This window comes from Ochotona curzoniae, unplaced genomic scaffold, assembly GCF_017591425.1.
Source record: "Ochotona curzoniae isolate NIBS_2020 unplaced genomic scaffold, NIBS_Ocur_1.0 contig_517, whole genome shotgun sequence".
Lineage (NCBI taxonomy): Eukaryota > Metazoa > Chordata > Mammalia > Lagomorpha > Ochotonidae > Ochotona > Ochotona curzoniae.
Window position 1 is genome coordinate 7,505,508 of NW_024466454.1, and position 20,560 is coordinate 7,526,067.

At 45.7% G+C, this 20,560-nt stretch overlaps 1 protein-coding gene across 3 annotated transcripts in view; it reads left to right on the plus strand.

Moving 5' to 3' along the window:
- Nucleotides 1-18,165, plus strand: part of TRIM66 (tripartite motif containing 66) — a 31,718-nt gene extending 13,553 nt beyond the window's left edge. The window contains exons 10-19 of one of the 3 annotated variants that reach the window (XM_040988971.1): nt 11,633-12,163; nt 12,320-12,509; nt 13,950-14,010; nt 14,449-14,623; nt 14,887-15,176; nt 15,603-15,729; nt 15,957-16,031; nt 16,362-16,514; nt 16,938-17,156; nt 17,982-18,165. In XM_040988971.1, the coding sequence (XP_040844905.1) occupies nt 11,633-12,163; nt 12,320-12,509; nt 13,950-14,010; nt 14,449-14,623; nt 14,887-15,176; nt 15,603-15,729; nt 15,957-16,031; nt 16,362-16,514; nt 16,938-17,156; nt 17,982-18,041 (1,881 nt within the window). In that variant the 3' untranslated portion in view covers nt 18,042-18,165. Of the gene's footprint in view, nt 1-11,632; nt 12,168-12,319; nt 12,510-13,949; nt 14,011-14,448; nt 14,624-14,886; nt 15,177-15,602; nt 15,730-15,956; nt 16,032-16,361; nt 16,515-16,937; nt 17,157-17,981 lie in introns of all 3 variants that reach the window. The other 2 variants (XM_040988973.1, XM_040988972.1) reach the window with 2 other exon arrangements.
- Nucleotides 18,166-20,560: the final 2,395 nt, after the last annotated feature.

The window sequence follows — 20,560 nt, forward strand, 5'->3', positions numbered from 1 at the left end:
TGCCTCTCTCCCCACCAAAGTAAAGAAATAGAAGGGTTAAGGCCCAGCGCAATGGCTCAATTGGCTAGTCCTCTCCCTGCAAGCTCTGGAATCCCATATGGGCACTGGTTTATGTCCCTGCTGTTCCACTTCCCATCCAGCTCCCTGTTTGTGGCCTGGGAAAGCAATGGAGGGTGGCCCAAAGCCTTGGGACCCTGCACCTGCATGGGAGACCTGGAAGAAGCTTCAGGCTTCAGATTGGCTCAGCTATGGCCATTGTGGCCATTTGGGGAGTGAACCAGTATATGAAAGATTTTTCTCTGTCTCTCCTTTTCTCTGTAAATCTGCCTTTTCAATAAAAAATATATATAAAAATAAATTTTTTTTTTAAAAAAAAGAAGGGTTAGCATAAATGACAACTTGGCAGTTCCTGACAATGCTTGAAGTTTCAAGAAGCCCTAATATAATTAATAGCTTTTTTTTGGTACCTGTCCTTGAGGTTTAACTTCTTATATTTGACTCAGCCACCTGTCAGCCCATTTATTTATTTATTCAATGTAAGAAATGTGTTGAGTATCCTTCATTCAGAAAATTGGGGATTTTGATTAAGGATGAGACCCAAGTATAAGCACAAAATGTGTTTTGTGTATACCTTTTTAAATTAAAAAAAAATTTGAAAGGCAGAGTTAGAGAAAGAGAGAGAGAAGAATCTTTATCTACAGTTTATTTCCTAAATAGCCACAAGATTATAAGCCAAGAGCCTAGAACTCCATCCAGTTCTCCCAGATAGAAGACTGGAGCCATCTTCCACAGCTTTGTCTGCTGCATTATCAGGGAGCAAGATTAGAAATGGAGTAGCTGGAACTCAGACTGATGTTTATATAGGATACTGGCGCTGGAGATTGCAGCTTAAGGTACAATGCCACAAAGCCAACCTTTCATGTATGTACCTTATACACATAGCCTTAAGATAACCTTATATAGTAAAAATACTAAAAATAGTTACCTGTGTTTTTGCTACTACCCATCATATGAGATTAGGTGTGAAATTTTCTATGTGTGGTGTCACTTGGATTTTGTATTTTTGGATTAAGGCTATTCAATCTACATGTGTGTCTGTAAGTATTTATGTGTACACACTAACGAATAAAATGCTCATGCACTGGAGCTTACCATTTTGTGGGAAAGGGAGTTAACTAGGCAATAGCAACAGACTATGATAAAGTGCTATGATCGTCATTGAGGTGTACCCCAGTGGTGTTCCTCACTGTGAGAGAAGAGGCTGTTCATGCAAGATGTGCTAGAGAACATTTTTGTTTGTTTTTATTATTCAGGAGGCATAGAGACAGACAGCTGTCATCTGCTGGTTCACACCTCAAATGACCACAGTGGTTGAGCCCAGTCCAAGTCAGAGCTGGGAACTCCATCCATGTCTCCCACTTGCGTGGCAAGAACCCAAATCCTTAAGCTACCACGACTGCCTCCCAGATTGCACTGGCAGGAAGCTGAAGTCGGCAGCTAAAACTGAGTATTAAAACCAGGTACTCTCATGTAGGATGTAGGGGTACTAACAACTAGGTCAAATGCCTAACTGGAGGAAATGCTTTTAAACATATTATTGTGAGTGTGTGTGGCATTATGGTATAGTGGATTAACTTACTGCCTGTGATGCTGGCATTCTGTATAGGAGTGTAGTTTTTGAGTCCTAGCTGCTCTGCTTCTGATCTGGCTCTCTCCTAAGGCACACAGGGAAGGCCTTGGACCTCTGCCACCCTGTGTTGGAGACCTGGATGGAGTCCTTGGGTTCTGGGAGACTTGGATGGAGTTCTTGGGTTCTGACTTTGGTCTGTCTCAGTGCTGAACATTGTGCTCATGTGGGCAGTGAACCAGTGGGTGTAAGATCTCTCTCTCTCTTTCTGTGTCTCCTTTTCTTATACCCTGCCTTTCAAATACATAAAGCAGATATTTTTTAAAAAATGAGAGGAGGGGAAATTGGCTTAGTGAAGAGGGAAGAGATGGGAATAAATGGTTGAAGGGGAAGGCAAGTAGGAATGTCCAAAAGTGAGAGAAAGCCTGGAACACTTAGTGGAATTTGGATAATTTAGCTTGGAAAGAACAGGTAAAAACCCTGGGGATGGAGAGTGATTCAAACTGGAGAGGTTGGAAGACCTTCTAAATTATGCTTTGAAGTTGGGCTTCAGTAGTAGAGGCTATGAGTGAATGAAGAATTTCCAGCAAGGAGGGACATGGCTTAATTTCAAAGGTTTCTTGTGCTGTGCTGAGGGGGGTCAGAATATAGAGGAATAGAAGACTAAATGCAATTGGTAGTGATAGGAATGGAGACGAGGATCTCAGCAGGTCAGGTCCCAGGAGCGTTGGATTGTGTCTGATGATAGGAGATGAGGCAGAGGAACTACTTTTAACTCCGCACTCAGGTCTCTCTTGATGGGAACACGGGGGAAAAGGCATGTTTAAGACAGACTGTGTTAAGTTTTAAGCTACTTGTGTCACCTCATGGAAGACATCTCAGAAGATGACTGGAAGGATATAGTTGTAGCTGTAGGTGTTGGTAGTTCAGAAGTAAGTATGGAGCTTGGCAGTGCTCAAGGGCTCATGGAAGCCATGCTCTAAGTGATCATCTGATGAAGCCCAGTGGCCTTCTGGCCCACAGTATGGAGGGAAAGGGGTGAGGGCTTAGAAGCGTGGAGTCTGTGCTGCCTGTGTGAGTGGTCCACAGTACATTCTGAGCAGCAAGGGTTGACCATGGGGTCAGCAAAAATCCTGGATATGAAATTCTTAGTTTTTGTTGCCCTTGATCTTATTGATTCAAACTCATGCAGAGGGCTGTAGATAGCCTGATATGTTTCAGTTGCTTGTAGGTTTCTTCATGGCTTGGACTCCTATGTTTAAGGAAGTTTTGTGGCCTGGAGGACGCTTTGCATTAAGAGGTCAGCCTTGACAGAGAGCCACTGGTTATATCCAAAGTGACTGCATTGAGAAGAAGGGCTTGGAGCTGGGGCCAGGTAGAGGTTTGAAGTCTGAGGCTACCTAGCAACATTTCAGAACCTCTCTTCATGGAATGACAACATTTTGTGCAGTATTTTTCTTTTCATTGGTTTTTACATAGATTATTCCATTGCATTTCTTTGTGTATATTAACATGACTGTGAGGAAGCCACCATACAATTCCCTTTTGAAAGATGTGGAAACTGAGACACAGAGAGGTTAAGTGACCCAACTAATGTTACACAGCAAACAATGGGCCATGTTAGAGCCAGGAACCAGACTGCATTCCTGCTTCAAGCTTGTGCTCAGTGCCTGGGTTAGATTGCCTCTCTGTGCACTGCAGTAGGGGAAGTAGGGCTCCATTTCGTCTCCCACCTGCTGGATTTTCCTGTCTTTATATGAATCTTTAATTAGCCTGAGACCTTGCTGAAGGGAGATCTTAATACCTAACATCTGGTAGGGGTTTTTTGATCTTCAACCTGTGTTGGCCTCTGAGTGTTAGGAAGTCAGACACCTGTCTAAAGGTCACAGACCGGAGGAACAAGTGGCCCCGACGTGTCTCTGTGTGTCCACGCTAGCTCCCTGTCAGCACAATGGAGGCTTTGGTTAAAGTGGAATATCTCCCTGCAAGTATGTTGGAGCTGGTTCTGAATGCTCATTGGTGAAAATAGATTGTGACTGAAAGCGGGATGTGAAAATTCTCGAATGTGACATGAACTTTGAAATCTCAGGAGAAGCTTATCCCACCACTTTGCCTGAATCCTACAGGATATTTTTGCAATGAATTTGGACATTTTGATTATACTAGATATTGCCCACACCTTCTAGTCTTGGTTCAGCCACTCTGAAGGAAAATCTTGGTTACAACTGTACAAAAGACTCCCTCACAGTCCAAATGAAATTAGAGGACATTTTGAGAGCTTCATTTATACTCATGAACTAGTCAACTACTGAAGAATACACCTGATTCTTTATCAAAGCTCCCATGAAACAAAGCTGTATGCATCACAGAGAGCTGCGCCTGAGCCACAGTTCAGCTGCGAGAACGGCCTCTCCTGCTGCTCATCCTTTAGCCCCAGATCGTCAACAGAAGACTTTGGGACTTGCGAGAAGCTGTGCATTGCTCAGGAGGAGTCTGGAATCTACTTCCAGTAGATAAAAGTAAAGTGGTAGGATTCTTGTGATGCAGAATATTAAGAATGATCAGAAGAGGAAAGGATGACGACTGAGGTAGATGGTGTTTTATGCCTGGATGCCTGAGCTCTTCATTTGCCTCTTATGACAGCTTAGTGAGATTCACATTAAATCTGTTGGGGTAGGAAATTAAATCCCAGAGATGTGGAAATGACTTGAAACTCATATGCTGAATCCTGACGTCTATGAGAAAGTTCTTGTGTTGAGTATCTTGCCTTCATAGTCTCCAAATACCTGGCTGCTGCCAGGTCTTGTCGTTCAAGGACTTAATCATTTAATTCAGTTCAGCTCTATCCTTGTGTCCTCATCTATTTCCTCAGCCAGAGTGAAGGACTTCACTTTGTTTCCAAGGCACAACTCTTAAATCTTTGGTCCCGTCTCCCACTGCACTTTTACCCACTGGAACGAAAACCTGAAGCCAGAGGTGACCAGGAAGAATTTGGGAACAACAACAGACACAGATGTCATCAATTCCATGCATTATAGTCCGTGTGAGGTCATAAGCCCCTGTCAGGTACCCAGTCAGCCTTATTGATCCAGCCTGCTTTAGTATATGGTTCTCTTTGTAAATTTCTGGTTTTCCTCCATTATAGAAACAGCATGTTGGAAGCGTGGGGCTAGGACTTCTATAATAACAGATAACAACAAACACCACCTGGGAAAGTTCCATGTAGGATGAGGTCATTCAAGGAAAGGATAAGCTAATGCCTGGATTGTGTTAAAAAGCAGTTCAGTAACACTGACTCTTGCAACGCTGATCAGATGGGACTGGAGTAAAGCTTATGGGGCTTCAGCTCTCTCTCTTCCAACTTAGTTAATACACCCATCTGGGAGCTAGACACCAAGCCAGGTTCCAGTTAGCAAAATGATAACATTTCCCAGTGTTCTCTAAAACACTGGTACTTTCTAACACATGTGTTCTGTAATCCAAATCATGATCAGCAATCATTTTTTTGCTAAAATATATTCTGAGGGAACAGAGAGGTAAGTTAAGATTAATTGTCATTATAAAAAAAAAACAAAGAAGGGGGGGAGGACAACCTAAGCTCTGCATTCTGAAGTTTCCAAAAGCATCATTGAATTACTTGGTAGTTCAGCAAAACTTCATGATGTCACTCAGGAATATCCTCACTGGGCTCGATGTACTCTATTTATTAAGACAGGATAGTAGATGAAGTGTTTTAGAAGTACTCCCATTTAAAATAATGTAAGCCATTTGTATTTTGTGTTGAGTTATGTTTCAGATATCTGCAAAGCTAATTTCTGTGGAACACTGCTCTACCTGCACTACTTTATCCTCGGCAACATTATCTAGCTGTAAGAATGTGAAACTTACATTAAACTCAGGGCATGTGCACTAAGTGTCTGTTTATTGACTTCTCAATTGTTTCTTACTAAGGGCCTAGCTTTCTCGCTAGTGGCACAAAATCAGCCAGCAAAGTTTCAAGATTGAGTCTGGATTCCCAGTGTTAGGCTTGTGTGAGTTTGGGAGATCTGGGTAATTGCTCTATGTCTCAATTTCCCTTCCTGTTACACATAGAAAAAAAAAAGAAAGAAAACAAACCGCACAGTATCCATTTCTGAATTTTGGAAATGCCTTTTGGTGGCAGTCTTTAGAATAATAATGTCAACACATAGAACTCCAAAAAGGTGCTGAGAGTAAGGAACAGAACAGCAAGTAATAGAGCACAGACCAGCTGGAAGACAGCTTAGCTAGAGGAAGGGTTGCACGGGTAACTGGTAAAAGGAGTTGAAAGACAATTTAGGGAGGTTATAGATCGGGCAAGTGATAAATACAGGTAGGTGGAGTAGATTATAGGTGAGAGAATTAACTCAGGCAAGTGACAGCTTAGGAGAAAGGGATAAACATATGAAAGAGAAGAGGAAAAAGAGAAAGAGGAAATGGCCAGTTAAGGGTGGGAAGAGGAGGCTCTTTAGGCTCCAGCGGTCTCCTTCATCCCCCAAAGATGACCTGAGCTGATTATCAGTGTGACTTTTTTTTTTTTGACATTTTGACATTTTGATACTTCTGTCTGAACTAGGGAACCATTTCTTGTTACTTGGCAAACCTCAAAATACATATTCTCCTTCATAAAATCTGAAGGTTTTATACATGAAGGTGAAGTCCGTGCATCAGTTGCATAGTTGATAACTTGGAAGGGTCAGTGATCCCTGGATACAGACCTTAGAGCTAGAAGCACACTCCGGTCTGCTCCCTTGTGACCTCTGAGCAGTGCTGGTGCTGGACAGCAGGGGCGGCAGCAGCATCCTTGGCAGATGAACTCCTTCTGTATGTGAGGTACCAGATGTCAGCCACTGTGGCCAAGTTCCAGGTCCTTCTCCAATTTTAGCAGGTCTCCAGAAGTCCTTTCCTTATTTCCAGTTCTTAGAGTCTTAGCTTGCTTTCCTTGCCCTAAGAGTTGGAACTACCCTTGATCCCACTCACCTTTAAAACAAAATGTATTTTAGAGAGAGACTCAAAATGAGAGAAAGAGAGGGAGAGAGAGAGTTTCAGCAGGCACTCTCATTCATCGGTTTATTCCCCAACATACCTGCAACAGTAACAGGCCTGATAAGAGCAAGGCTGGAAATGCAATCCGGTATTCGCACGAGGGTGTCAGGAACCTAGTTGCTTGAGCCATCACCCTTGCTTCCCAGAAGAGCTGCATGGGTGGGAAGCTGAAGTTAGGAGCCAAAGCCAGGGATTGAATCAAGCATTCTAATGTGGGATGTGGGCATCTTACCTGCTACGCTTAAGGTTAGCCTGCTCCTAACTTATTTTGTAGCCCTGACAACAAATATGATAGAGACTGTTCTCTGTTTTTTTTTTTCCTGTACATTAAAGAAATGCTATGTTTTCAGTAGTTTAATGTTTTGTAGCGCTTCACTGCAGAGCCACAAATGAGGTAGCTAGGATAATTACAGACAACAGATTTGATCAGTAAATCCTGTTATGTTTATGTATATCCCACAGAAATGCTGGAGTGAGGCAAAAGAAAGAAAAAAGAAAAAGGAAGGAAGAAAAATTTTAAAAAATGAGGAAGGGAGGAAAGGAAAAAGGGAAAGAAAAAGGAAGTAAGCAAGGAAGGAAAACTCTTGAATCCCATCTCCTGTGGCGGTTTCTGATTCCTGCTGCTTCCACCTGCACTGCCACACCCCTGATAGCATTGACTTCACTGTAGATGTGAAGACGAAAGAGATCAGTCCAGTGTGATCTGGTTTACACTGTGTTTCTGACTTTATCCTGTCTTCTGAGTGTTACGGGAGCCGTTTCATGCTGCTTATCTTAGATTAAACCATGGCAGGAGTGAGTGTTTGGCCTAGAGGTTATTCCCCCAAATACCTGCTAAATTTGGAATCCCACATCCCATGTCAGAGTGCCAGACTCTGCCTCCTGAGCGCAGCCTCTTTGCTAACACAAGCAGCAGTGACAGCTCAAGTAGCAGGGTCCCTGCCTGGATTGAATTTCTGACACCAGTTTTGGCCTCAGTCCATCCCTGTGCCGTTGTGGGAAATTGGGGAGTGAACCAGTGGGTTAGAGTTAGTGTGCTCTCTCTCATAAACAAATTAGTCAATCAATTTATTAAAAACCAAAAGGTACAGCGTTTCAACAACACAGTTTGCATGTCCTTCTCCTTTCTTGTGATATTTATACCTATCTCATGATATGCAAAAATTAACCAAGTTATGAAAGTTTCTATCCCACAAATGTGATCATTCCTGCTTATCTGGGAAGTTTCACCCATTGAGATTTTATTTGGTGCCCGAACTGTGATATACAGTGCCAAATGTTGTTATTTGGGTAGGCTCAGATGAATCTTGAAGTGTTAGAGCAAGGATTGTACCAAGAGACATCTATGTGTACATGAAATGAGCATCAGAATTGCATTAAATGTACACATTCAACAGAGAAAAGACGAAAGAATCTGGCTCATAGGATTAGACTATTATATATTGTGAAAGGGAATGCAGTCATTGTTATTCTCATACATAGATATGGAACTTACTGTAGAATTTTAAGAAGCTATGGCATCATACAACCAGGAGAGCAAGGGGAATGCCTGGGGATGCTTTCTGGACATGTTTGCCATGACCATTTATTTCTAGACTCAGTCCCTCAAACTGAACTGCATGCTCCATTTACCCAACTTGGATTGAGCATTTTTATCACCCCTCCTTTTCTTCAGTCTTTCTTATTTTGGAGCATAGACTAGAGAGAAAATTAAAGCCTTTTTTTTTTAATTGAAGACTATTGAACTGCTAAGGAAAATATTAAAAGCAAACCTTTCTCTGGAGAAATAAATAAGAGGTATTTAAGTCATCTGCTTTTAAAATAGGGAATTAAGAATAGAAAGTGTAAGCTTGACTAAAGTAGTTAATAAGGAAAAGGGTGAGCAGACAGGTAAGAAGGAAGGAAAAATAGGAAGAGAGAATGAGAAGATGTGAGGTAAAGAGGAAGATGAGGGAAGGGTCAAGAAATTGTAGAACAGAGAATGAGAGATGGTGAAGGGTAAACCCAGGGAACAAGGACAGAGACACACAGGGCAGAGCTGAAGGTGACCTTGGCACCATAGAACTAAATTCTAACTTCACAGAAAGTCTATATTCAGTATACTTTGTAGTGGAACATTGAAAGGGGCCTTTGAAAACAGAAATGAGACCCTGCTGCCATCACTGTTTCTGTTCAGCCTCATTTAAAAGTCTTAGAGAAGTGAAACAAGAAGAACAAGAGTAAGGAAAGCAAGAAGTCACAGATTACATGGCTACGTGCACAGAAAATCCACAATAAATTTTTGGAGTGAGTTTATCAAGCTTACTGAGTACAAGGTCAACCTGCAAAACCCAGTTCTATTTTTGTACTAATACAGTTAGTCATACAGGCACAAGTGAAGGCAAATGTAAATTTGCAAGATCCTGTTTTATATTAGAATAACAAACCATATGCCTTTCTCAGCTTCACTTTTCCCCCTCAAGTATAAAATAGGAGCCACAACAAAATATCAGTGACCTTGACAGCAGCAGTAGAAGCTGGGATTGAGTACTTGCAAGATTCCAGCCAGTGTTCTAAATGTTTACATGGATTATTCCTTTTAACCTTCACAACAGCCCTTTTATGGTTATTGTGAGGATTAAATGAAATTAGTATATGTAAAACATTTAGCAAATTGCTTTGCCTATAATGTATTCTCCATATATTTTAGTTATATAAAAATAACCGCTACTTCAGAGAGACTCATGGACTCAGCTTTTAGTAGAACTAAACTGTTGTTCATTTGGTTTAAGATTTGTGGAATAAGCAGTCACATATTGTTATTTTGAAATTTTAAGTAGCTCATTAATTCATTCATTCAGGCACTGCTCTTGCATAGACAAAATAGACAAAATCCATGCCCTAGGGGAATTCACATTTTAGTATGGAAAGAAGCAAATTAACCAAAGGATATCAGAAATTGTGCTGTGTGAGACTAAAAGAACAAGTACAAGGCATTATGAAAGCATCAAGGGGAAGACCCTAGTGTGGCCAGAGAATGAAAGAAGGCTTTGTCGCAGAAAATTGCAGTTGAGCTGAGTCCTGGAGGCTAAGTGGAGTGGGGGGTAGAGGGGGAGAATGTTCCACACACAGGAAATAGTCTCAAGAACTGGGGGTTCTGGGTGGCGGGAGGGCTTGGCGTGGTTCAGGAGCTGAGTGACTGGAATTCAGAGAAAAAGGGTTGTTGTATGAGTTGAGGCTACAATTGGGGCTGGGGGTCAGGTCACTGGTAGCCTGGCAATCCTTGTAAAGCATTTTTACAGTTCTCCTAAAATGAATGGAGTGCTCTGCATGGTTTTATGGAAAGGAGCAATGCCATTATATTTGCATTTTTAAAGTAATTTTCCACTGAGAGGCTTCTGTTGTTGTCTGGGGAGACAGAAAGACAGGATAGACCTTCAATAGAGAGAGGAATCTGGTGGGTCTATCAGAGAAATGTTTAAGGGGAGAGTGGTTGGAGCTTAGGTATGGGAAGAAGGGTGCTCACCTGAAGGCTTCCTCCTGGGAAGAAGTAACGTACTGGACTTGGTAACAAAGTGCGATGTCCACTGAGCTGAGGACAGTTTCTCTTTGCCGTGATGCACCTTCACTATGTACTGGTTTGAAGTGTGCCTTTTACTATGGAAATTTGAAGACCTCATACATGGGGAAAAGAATGGCCAATTGGTAGGGATGTTAGAAGCTTAGAGGTGCTTGCTCTCTATTTTTTCCATTTGATTTTCAGAGATACCAAATTGTTACTGCCTTTTAAAAAGAAGGGCAGAGTTATTAAGTTTAAGCATTCCTGAAGATTCTGTTTAGAACCAATTACCCACTCCCCTCCACCAAATCTGTTTCTTTTTCCTTAAAGATTTATTTTATGTGTTTGAAAGGCAGAGTTATAGAAAGACAGAGAGAGGTCTCCCCTCCATTGGTTCACTCCCTAAAATGGCCACGGTGACTGAGTTTGCCCCAGGCTGAAGTCAGCAGCCAGGAGCTTTATCCAGTTCTCTCATGTGGACACAGGGCCCAGGTCTTGGGCCTTCTTCTGCTTTCCTAGGCACATTAGCAGGAAACTGGATTGGAAGTGGAAGCAACCAGGACTTGAATTGGTGCTCAAATGAGATGGCTTAATGCTGGCTCTTAGGTCTGTTTCTTTTTTCTGAAAATCGGTCATTTCAATGCAGAAATCTATATCTTTATTGTCTCTATCACCCTTTATCAACCAGTCTTTTATGTGATAAGTAGTTAGGTGAGGAGAGAATTATCTCCTCCAGTGATTGGAATCATATTAAAATGCGACAGCTCTGAAGTTCACTGCTTCAGACTTGGAGTGCCTTTGTGCCTGTACACTAGGCTAGAACATACTTTCAGATGCCTCAGTTAGAGCCTGCATCAAATGCTTCAGGTGCTTGGAATTGGTATGAATAAGCCTTTCAAAATGCCCTGGAGTTGACCTAGATTCCCTAAGACTGATTGGGACTCCCTGAGTCAAAAGGTCTTGAAGCAGGTAAGAATGTGAGTCTTTAACCCCTTAGCATTTTTCTGTAGCATAAAGTATTCTATAGGTCTCCTTAAACGGAAGGGAAGCTACTAACAGTATATTAAGAGATGAACATGAAATTAGAGGGTAGTCTGATTTTGACCCTTAGTACACAACTGGGAGTCGGGGTGTGTGTGGCTGGTGTGTATACACATACATCCTTCAGGTCAGATCACAGTGCCTCTCCCAGCCCATTTACACACACACCCCGCCCTTCCACATCTTTGGCCTGTGCCTCCTGTTCTGTGTCAGAGCCTAACAGCCTCCTTGGTGTAAGGAATGGAAATAGGACTTTCCAACTGCTTCAAAACTTCTGGACTCTTGTGGGCAGGGTCTCCTTTCTCCCCGCCACCCACCTTTCCCAGCTGCCATCTGATTTCATGCTGTTTGTACTCCTGCAGCATTCCACCTCAGTCAGCATCATGGGCTTCTCCAACACTCTGGAGATGGAGGTGTCATCTACCAGGCTGGCAAGGACTGTGGAGCCATCACAGATCAAGGCTGGGAGCAGCCTCACCACTGCACCTCCCCAGGCAATACCAAGCCTGCTGAGTGGCACCCCTCATTCTGTGCCAAGTCTGATGAGTGTTCAGAACCATGCCATGCCGGGCCTGACAACCAGTCACCTACAGACTGTGCCCAGCCTTGTGCGTGGCACTTTCCAGTCCATGCCTAACCCAATGAGTGAGTCCCCCCAGGCCACTGCAAGCCTCAGAAGTGATCACTCTCAGACCGGTTCCAGGCTGATGTCTGGACACATGCAGGCTGTGTCCAGTTTGGCCAGCCGTCCTCTGCAGAGCGTGCCTCCAATGCCTGAAAAGCAGCCAGAAACTGGGTCCAGCTCCAGCTCCAGTCCTGGCTCTGGTCGACCAGCAGGGAGCCTGTGTCCGGGGGATGGGGCTGACAGCTCCCTAGTGAATGCCCTGTGTAAGGTAAGTCTTGGGGAATGCCATTCAACTTCCCCTGCTTGTCACTGGGTGAAAGGCTGGCCATTGAAGGCTGAATCCTGGCCTTAGCCTAACCACTCTAAGATTGCTTATGGCAAAAATGACTGACTTTGATTCTTCTTGTTGTTTTACCTTTGAAAGATCGAGAGTGAGGATTCTACCAGCTTCACTGACTTAGCGGGACAAGGCCCTCTGCCTTCTGGACTGGCTCTTAAGGACTTGGCTATTTCCTCAGAACTGGAAGAGCCAATTAACCTGTCTGTGAAGAAACCTCTCCCAACCCCAGCGACCAACACATCCACGGCTTTGCAGCAGTACCGGAACCCAAAAGGTGAGACCGACACCAACAGCCTGCCTTTCGTGTGGCCCATAGGCTTAAGCAGTCAGACTCATCACTTGCAGGCGAGATAGGGGCCAGCAGACAGGCTCCAGGCCTCAGAGAATACTGTTCCTCTGGAGGCTAAGTTCCAGTCTCTTCTTCACAAGTCAGGCTCTGACACCTGTTCACTCATTGTTGCTGGGTGGCTCCTTCGTGACCTTACCTAAGTAGGAAGTCCTGGGGGGGGGGGGGTGTGGGTTAAAGTTGGGGCAGGGGAAATGCAGATTGTTCTAAGAGAGCTAGCCCTGGGGGAATGTTACAGGGAGAAGAACATGGCAGACTTGCCATTGGAGGGGTTATTATTTCATGGAGAAGAGTGTGTGTGTCTTAGAGCCAGATAGATCTAACCTTGAAAAACAGCTTTGTTTATATTTGATCCTGGGCAAGATACCTAAAATCCCTGATCTGTTTTTCTCTGTGAGTGGAGCTAATCTTACCTACTTCATAGGCTAAGGGGCACAGATTACTGCAGGGAAATCCTTTGATAACCTCTTGTGTGATAGCAAGAATTTTCCTTCTACTTAACAAGTTGTGTTGCTCCTCATTGCAAAGGGAGTTTAGACCACTGGAGACTGGCTCTTTTCTTTCTTTCTTTTTTTCTGTATTATTTTTGCCCCTTCTCAAGTAGGAGTATACTAAGGTTTCTCTCTCTGGTCTGATTGGGAGCTTGGAAGGCAGCTACCTAGTATCCATTTGAGACTTGTTCAATTCATTGTGTGATGTGTCTTTAATTTGTAATGACCAGTTTATTTACTATACATCTAATAATTATAAACTAAAGAAATAGATTTTTTCCTATTTTTTTCACACTAGAAGACAAAAAAATGATTGATCCTTCCTATACGCAGTCCTGTATAATTAACTCTCATCCACGGCATTTCAATGTTAAAAGACTCTGCTTTCTCTTGATTGCTGCCAAGATGCTGGCTGTGAGGCCTTTCCTGAGCCTCCAAGTGGGACGGTAGCTTAGCTAGCCCTTGTCCTTGCTGCGAGGGGCCTGTGAATAGGCTCAGGCAGTGCTGTTACCTGAGCACTTGGCTAAACAGGCAAAGCCTGGACTGGAGGATTCTCAAGCAGGTGGCGCCAGTGTGCTGGGAGTGATGATCTGTGTGCTGATGGTGAGGGTGAGAAGCTGGCCCCACAGCGCCTGATGCTGCACTTGCCTGTAGGCAGCCTGAGTGTTATCCGTGCTCACCTTTTTAAAAGCAGGAGGCATTTCCCCTCTCTCAGGAAGGAGATCCATGCTAGGAATATTACCATGACGAACGACTACAATGTAGGTAAGAATTTGTGGCCTGAAGTATAGACAGCACATGCTAGTGGAAGGTGTGTGTGACAGGGCGTGTCATCACAAATGCATGTTATGAATATTTATTTGTTTATTTGCCTTAGAATTTGAGAATTTTGAACAAGGAGCCCTAGAACTGGATACAAAAAAGAACCAGAGCATCAGGTAACACAGAGACCCTGAGCCAGCCTCGCTCTGCTGCCCCCAACTTTAGGTCCTCTGAGGCATGGGAAGTAAGCATGCTGGATGACTTAATGAGAAACAGATGTCAGCCTCAAGCTGTCTTCCAAAATCCTGAGGCTCTTCAGTGGAATGCCCAGGGAGGGGTGGGAGGATGTCCTGGCTCCTGCTCTGTGAGGTATGAGCCCTGGGTGCAGGCCTGTTTCTTTAGGGAGCTCTGTTCTTTGCCCGGAGGCTGCCTCAAAGGGCCTCAAGTGGCTGATTGGGCCCGGCCAGGCAGGGCCTGGCAGCAGGGCAGAATGTGGGCCTGCAGAGGGCTGGATTGAGGAGATCTTGAATGGGGGCCAGGGGTGAGCCTGACTTACAGAGGGTGGGGCCAAAGGAGGCCCCCATGGAGATTCAGGGGTGTGTCTCTTGCCACAGAGCCTTCCACAGTGAGCCCAAGATTCCTTATGTGAGGCTGGAGCGACTCAAGATCTGTGCTGCCTCCTCAGGAGAGATGCCTGTGTTCAAGCTGAAGCCACAGAAGAGTGATCAGGATGGGAGCTTCCTGCTGGTTATTGAATGTGGCACCGAGTCCTCCAGCATGTCCATTAAGGTGCCACTTCCCCAGTCCAGTAGCCTCTCTCTTTTCTGGGATTCTGCTGTGGGGCGAGCCTGGACCTCTTGAGGGGGGCTGTAGCATGGCCAGACTTTATCCCTTACTGCCAGGGGCCTGTGAGGTGCACATTAGGAGGAAGCTGTCCATGCAATTAGGAGCTCTCAGAGTAGGTGCTCAGGGCCTTTCAACTCCCACCTTGCCTCTTTCAGTGCCTTCTTTCTCTGCTGTGTTCTGCCTCTCAGATGCCCTTCTGCCCCCAGGTCAGCCAGGACAGCCTGCCTAATGCCATCCAAACTGTAGGCCTGGGGGGCAGAAAGGTCACTGTCACTTCTTTGACTGGGCAGCGGCCACCAGAGGTGGAGGGCACATCTCCTGAAGAACATAGACTCATCCCTCGAGCCTCTGGAGCCAAGAAGGGACCCCCAGTCCCAATCGAAAATGAAGACTTCTGTGCTGTGTGCCTCAATGGGGGGGAGTTGCTGTGCTGTGACCGCTGCCCCAAAGTATATCACCTCTCCTGCCATGTGCCAGCTTTGCTCAGCTTCCCAGGGTGAGTATTGCCCAGTTTGGGTCACCAGCTGCTGGCAGGGTTATTTTCCAGAGGTGACGACTCCTGGCCGGACCCACAGAGCTCCCAGAATGGGCTCACTCCCCTCTTGTGGGTATACATGAATTGTAACGTGTCAGTTAAAGGGCCCTACTACACTGTGTCTTCTGCACACAGGCGTAGATACTTGTCTGACTTTGCTTCCTCTGTTCTCAGCTTCTTCCCTCATATACATTTGTCCTAATATTCCTGCCCCAGCCCCTTCCTAACTCCTATCATTCTGGGTTCACTAAATCCCGAGTTTCTAATGTTAGCTGGGGACCCTGTTTCCTGTGCTATCGCCATGCCTTTGTCTCAGGGCTGAGGGACAGGGAAGGGTGCTCTTGGGTACCGTATTGAGGCCTAACACAGCTTCCCCTGCCCGCACAGGGGAGAGTGGGTTTGTACCTTGTGCCGCAGCCTGAGCCAGCCAGAGATGGAGTATGACTGTGAGAATGCCCGCTACAGCCAGCCTGGAATGCGGGCACCTCCTGGCCTGAGCATATATGACCAGAAGGTAGGGAGGTGTGTGAGGGGAGCAAAGTTCCCTTCCCAGGGTGGCTGCGGCTGTGCCCATAGGGGCAGGGGGCTTTCAGCGGGGAGGAGAGGTCTCTGAGGACCTTTCTCGGGGGCCATATCTGACAATTTGGCCCGTGGGGGTTTGTGTGATTTTTCCTTCTCTCAGTAGTTTCCCTCTAGCCTGGGAGACTGACCTATACTTTCTGCCAATTCTGATTTCCACAGAAGTGCGAGAAGCTGATCCTATCCCTGTGCTGCAACAGCCTCAGCCTGCCCTTCCATGAACCCGTCAGCCCTCTGGTAAGGAAGGCCTCCCTCTGCCTCCCTGGGCTCAGAACATGGCCACTGGCTGTCATGACGGCGTTAACTGTGGGCCATCCAGGGAACCCTGGGCGCCATGACCACTCCAGCCAGCCTCCCCTCCACAGCTGTGGCTACACCAGATGTAACAACTGACCTGGGATACAGTCCTGCTTCTCTGTTTCTCTTTGCCTTCTTTCTCTGTGCTTTTCTTCCTGCTGCTCCTCATCTTTCTCCTGTTTTTCTTTCACTTACATTCTGACTCACTGTCCATCTCTCCTCCCTCCAATTCTGAGGGAAACTTTTGCCTCCCTCTCTGCCTTCCACAAGGCCCGGCATTACTACCAAATTATCAAGAGGCCCATGGACCTATCCATCATCCGGAGGAAGCTGCAAAAGAAGGACCCCGCTCACTATACCACCCCAGAGGAAGTGGTGTCCGACGTGCGTCTCATGTTCTGGAACTGTGCCAAGTTCAATTATGTATGTCTTGTCCATTTCTCTCCTGCTCATCTCCAGTGACCCTAAGGCTAGTGTGGCTGGGTAGCGGTGGGTGGGTCAGTTTTGATGCTGGGCCACCATGAGGACCTGGGAGCAGACTGCTGGGCGTACTGTGACATGTATTTAAAAGTTTGCTCCCATGCCTGAAATTTGGCTTGGACTAAGAGCAGCAATATGGAGGTGCTGGTGACTGGCCATCTTGAGCTGCCTTCTGAGGTCACCCTAGGAGCTGCTGCCAAACTGATTACTCTGAGCCCTGGGATAAAATACCTGGCTGCAGACATCCCAGGATGAAAGGGCAGGATGGGCCAGCCAGGTCTTTTGCTGTCAGAATAGCATGTGAGGGAGCTGGAGGAGAGGGGCTGGTGGGACCAGGCCAGACCTTCTGTTCTCCTGTCCCATCAGCCCGATTCAGAGGTGGCAGAGGCCGGCCGCTGCCTGGAGGTGTTCTTTGAGGGCTGGCTGAAGGAAATCTACCCAGAGAAACGGTTCGCTCAGCCACGCCAGGAGGATTCTGACTCGGAGGAGGTGTCGAGTGAGAGTGGATGTTCCACTCCCCAGGGCTTTGCATGGCCCCCTTGCATGCAGGAGGGCACCCAGCCCAAGAGGCGGCGACGACACATGGTAAAGGTGGGCAGACAGGGGACTGGGCAGGTGGGAGGACACCTGAGCAGCACATGTGACCCAGAAGTGAAGCCCCTCAGGTAGCATGAGAGAGAGCAGTGCTGATGAACCCTCATTCCTAAGCCCTAGAGTATGAGGCAAGTCAGGACAGCTCAGGGCCCCTTAACTCTAGTTACTATTGAGGGGCACAGTTACCACCCCGAGAGGCCTATAGTACCCTGCAAATCAGCAGAACGAAGAGGTGCCCTGACTGTAGGTGGGTGCTGGTGTTATTGCGCTGGGATGTTCATGCCCGTAAGAGAAGCACTTGGTGCTAGTGTCTGTTGTCTACTTAGGTTTAAGGGAGAAAAGGAGGATTTTTTGAAATGTGTTACTGAGGCTGGTGCTGTGGCACAGAAAGGTAAGCCAGGGCTTACAATGCCAGTGTACCATGTTGGAGTACCTGTTTGAATCCTAGTTGCTCCATTTCCAGCCCATATTCCTGCTAATGTTTTTGGGGAAAGCAGCAGATCATGACCCCAATGCTTTTGTCCCTGCTTGCCTGGTCCTTAGCTATTTGGTCAGAAACATCAGTTTAGTGCTATTAAATTCTATGATACATAGACTGCCTCCTATGTGCCAAGGTTGGATCAGCCCATCCCAATTCTTTAAGATACTATTAGCATATAACACAATGACTTTGGTGAGTTTTGTTGTTGCTTTTGCTGGTGTAGAATAAAACCATGTTGACCCTGGAGAATGTTCATCTTGACATTTAGCCTTTTCCTGTCACCAGATTGTACATTTAGCTGTGCTAATTCCAATGATACTTTTTTTTTCTTTCAGGAGAATGAGAAAGCAAAGAAAATGTCTTTCCGCCTGGCCAACAGCATCTCCCAGGTGTGAGGAAGGAGCCTGAGCACTCTGGTAGCCAGCACTCTGTCCTGTTGACTATTTCTTCCCATCTTCCAGCTTATTCTCTTCAGAATGTGGATATGACATGAGTCTTGTTGAGCTGTGTAGTGGTCTTTGCCATGTGCAACTAACAGCAATTATTTGAGAACCCTAGTTCATCTACTACCAAGAAGAATTCAATAATAAACAGGACAGAGGGAGGCGTTCCCTACCACCATAATAATCAGATGTAGAAGATCCAGTGGACAAGAACACACCTTTTCAGACCCAGGAGGACCTATGCTTCCTTGGGAATTTTTTCTGCTGAGGAAAGCAGAGCTTTCTTACCTTTCAGTGTCTAAGGCTCAGGAACAATACATACATTGGAGCTCTTCTTGGGCTCAGAATGGGATAGAAGAAGGGACAGAGGTTTGGACATATGGCAGGCCTGTGATTCCTGGCCCAGCCTCGCCAAAGACTGCCACTGTTTGCCTTTGCTTGTCCTGTTGGGGCGGAGGCACTTGCTGGTGGCAGAGTGATGGAGGCTTCTAGATACCATAGGTCTCAATTGGTGCCTGTTTGGATTCTAACGGTTTTCAGGGTATTTGTTTTTGACACCCACCCCCATTTCTTGTGTTAATTTAGGTGACGTCTGTGAAAGTGCTATGGGTGGGCTGGTGTTTTAAACAGCTGGATCAATTTCAGCTGAGATTTCACCTTCAGGGCTAGAGACTTCAGCTTCCAAGTCTGTCCTCAGTGCCACCTGTTGGGGCTAATTGCTCTGCTTTGGTGTCAGAACCTGCCTCCCTAGAGGTGATTGTCAGTAGCTGCCTCTTCATCCTCTCCATTCAGAGACACAGATCCTGAATTTTGTCTGGGAAAACTGTGAGGCAGCTGCTGTCTGCTTTAGGTACAGAGTTCCCTGGACAAGGAGAGTGACTCCCAGCCAGCTCACTCTGCTGGAGCTCTCCTCCTACTTAGTTCTCAATGTCTCTGTCCTCACCGAGCCAAAGATCTCAAATCTATCTTCTGAACAGTTTGCTTCCAGGCTTCCTACGGTCCAGAAGAAGCCAGCTCTTTGTTGATCTGAGAAAGCCACAGAGCCCAGCAGGTACAGACCTAGGCATTGGTGGGGAAAGTTAGAACTGAGTTGAAGGAGCAGAGAAAGTAAGATAGGAATCCAGTGTTCTTTAGTGTCCCTGAAGTGGGACTTGGTTCTCCTAGAATGTAGAGAAAGGGGTTCTAGAAGCCTTGGAACTTGAGGTCCAGGCTATATGTCTAATGAATCCTCATGGTCCAGGCAGGATGTTTGTGAGGTGGGGTCATGGGCACGTATTGGGGGTCAGGCCACCTTCCAAGCAAGGGCTTGGCTGAGAAGAAATCTGTGGCTGATATTGTATGGACCTGGCTTTAGTGACATGGACTGGAGGTAGCTCTGCCTGGTCTTGTTAGGTTCTAGTTAATTTCAGGGGAGGCTTAGATCATGGCTTTATTTTTGTGAAGGAGTAGAGTTTAAGGAAGTTATTATTTGTAGAGCTTTATTCATAAGCAATTTTTAAAAAGATTGTTTGTATTTGAAATGTAAGGTTACAGAAAGAGAGAAATAGAGATCTTTCATTCACTGATTTACTTGCTAAATGGATACAATATCCAGGGCTAGGCCAGGATGAAGGCAGGAACCTGGGCCTTCATCAGAGCACAGGGGTAGGGGCCCAAGCACTTGGGCCATCTTCTGCTACTTCTGCTACCTGCCGAGGTGCATTAGCAGGGAGCTGGATCAGAAGTAGACCAGCTGGAACTTCAGCTGGTGCCCAGATGGGATGCCAACGTTGCAGGTGGTGTCTTTACCTGCTGCAACACATGTTGGCCACCATGAGCAGTTTTTTGTTTGTTTGTTTTTAACGTATTTTGAAGTAAGGGTTATGAAGAAAGATAGTTGCAAAACCTGGGCCAGGCCAGAGATCTGGGAGCTTCTTCCAGGTTTCCCACATGGGTGACAGGGACAAAACACTTGGTCTATCCTCTGCAGCTTTATTTCCCCAGGCTGTTAGTAGGGAGCTGGGTTGGAATAGAGCAACCGGGACACAAACCGGTGCCCATATAGGATGCTGGCATTTCAGGCAGCAGCTTTATCTTATACCACAATGCCAGACCTAAGTAATTCTGTCTTACTCAGAACACATTTTTCCATCTCCTTGTGAATTGACGGTACCTGCTCATTTTCTTCTCTGCCTAGACTGAGAGATCATCCTCATTTCAAAGCAAACTGTGCTCATTGAGTTGTTGTTCGCTTAGCAGCATACATGGAGCTCTTGTAAGTGCATGAGCTTCCATAAGCCTGATTTCTAGTTTGGAGTTACTACGTCTTCTGTGTACTACTTGGTCAGGCAACCTTTGGGTATAGGCCTCTGTTCTTTGTCATACACTGACTTTGTAGTTTGTGCTCTGGCCATTTCTTTAATTTTTTAAAAATATTTTTTCCTCTGATTGGCTTGACAAGGATTCCTCTCTCACCAGTTCCTGCCTGAGTC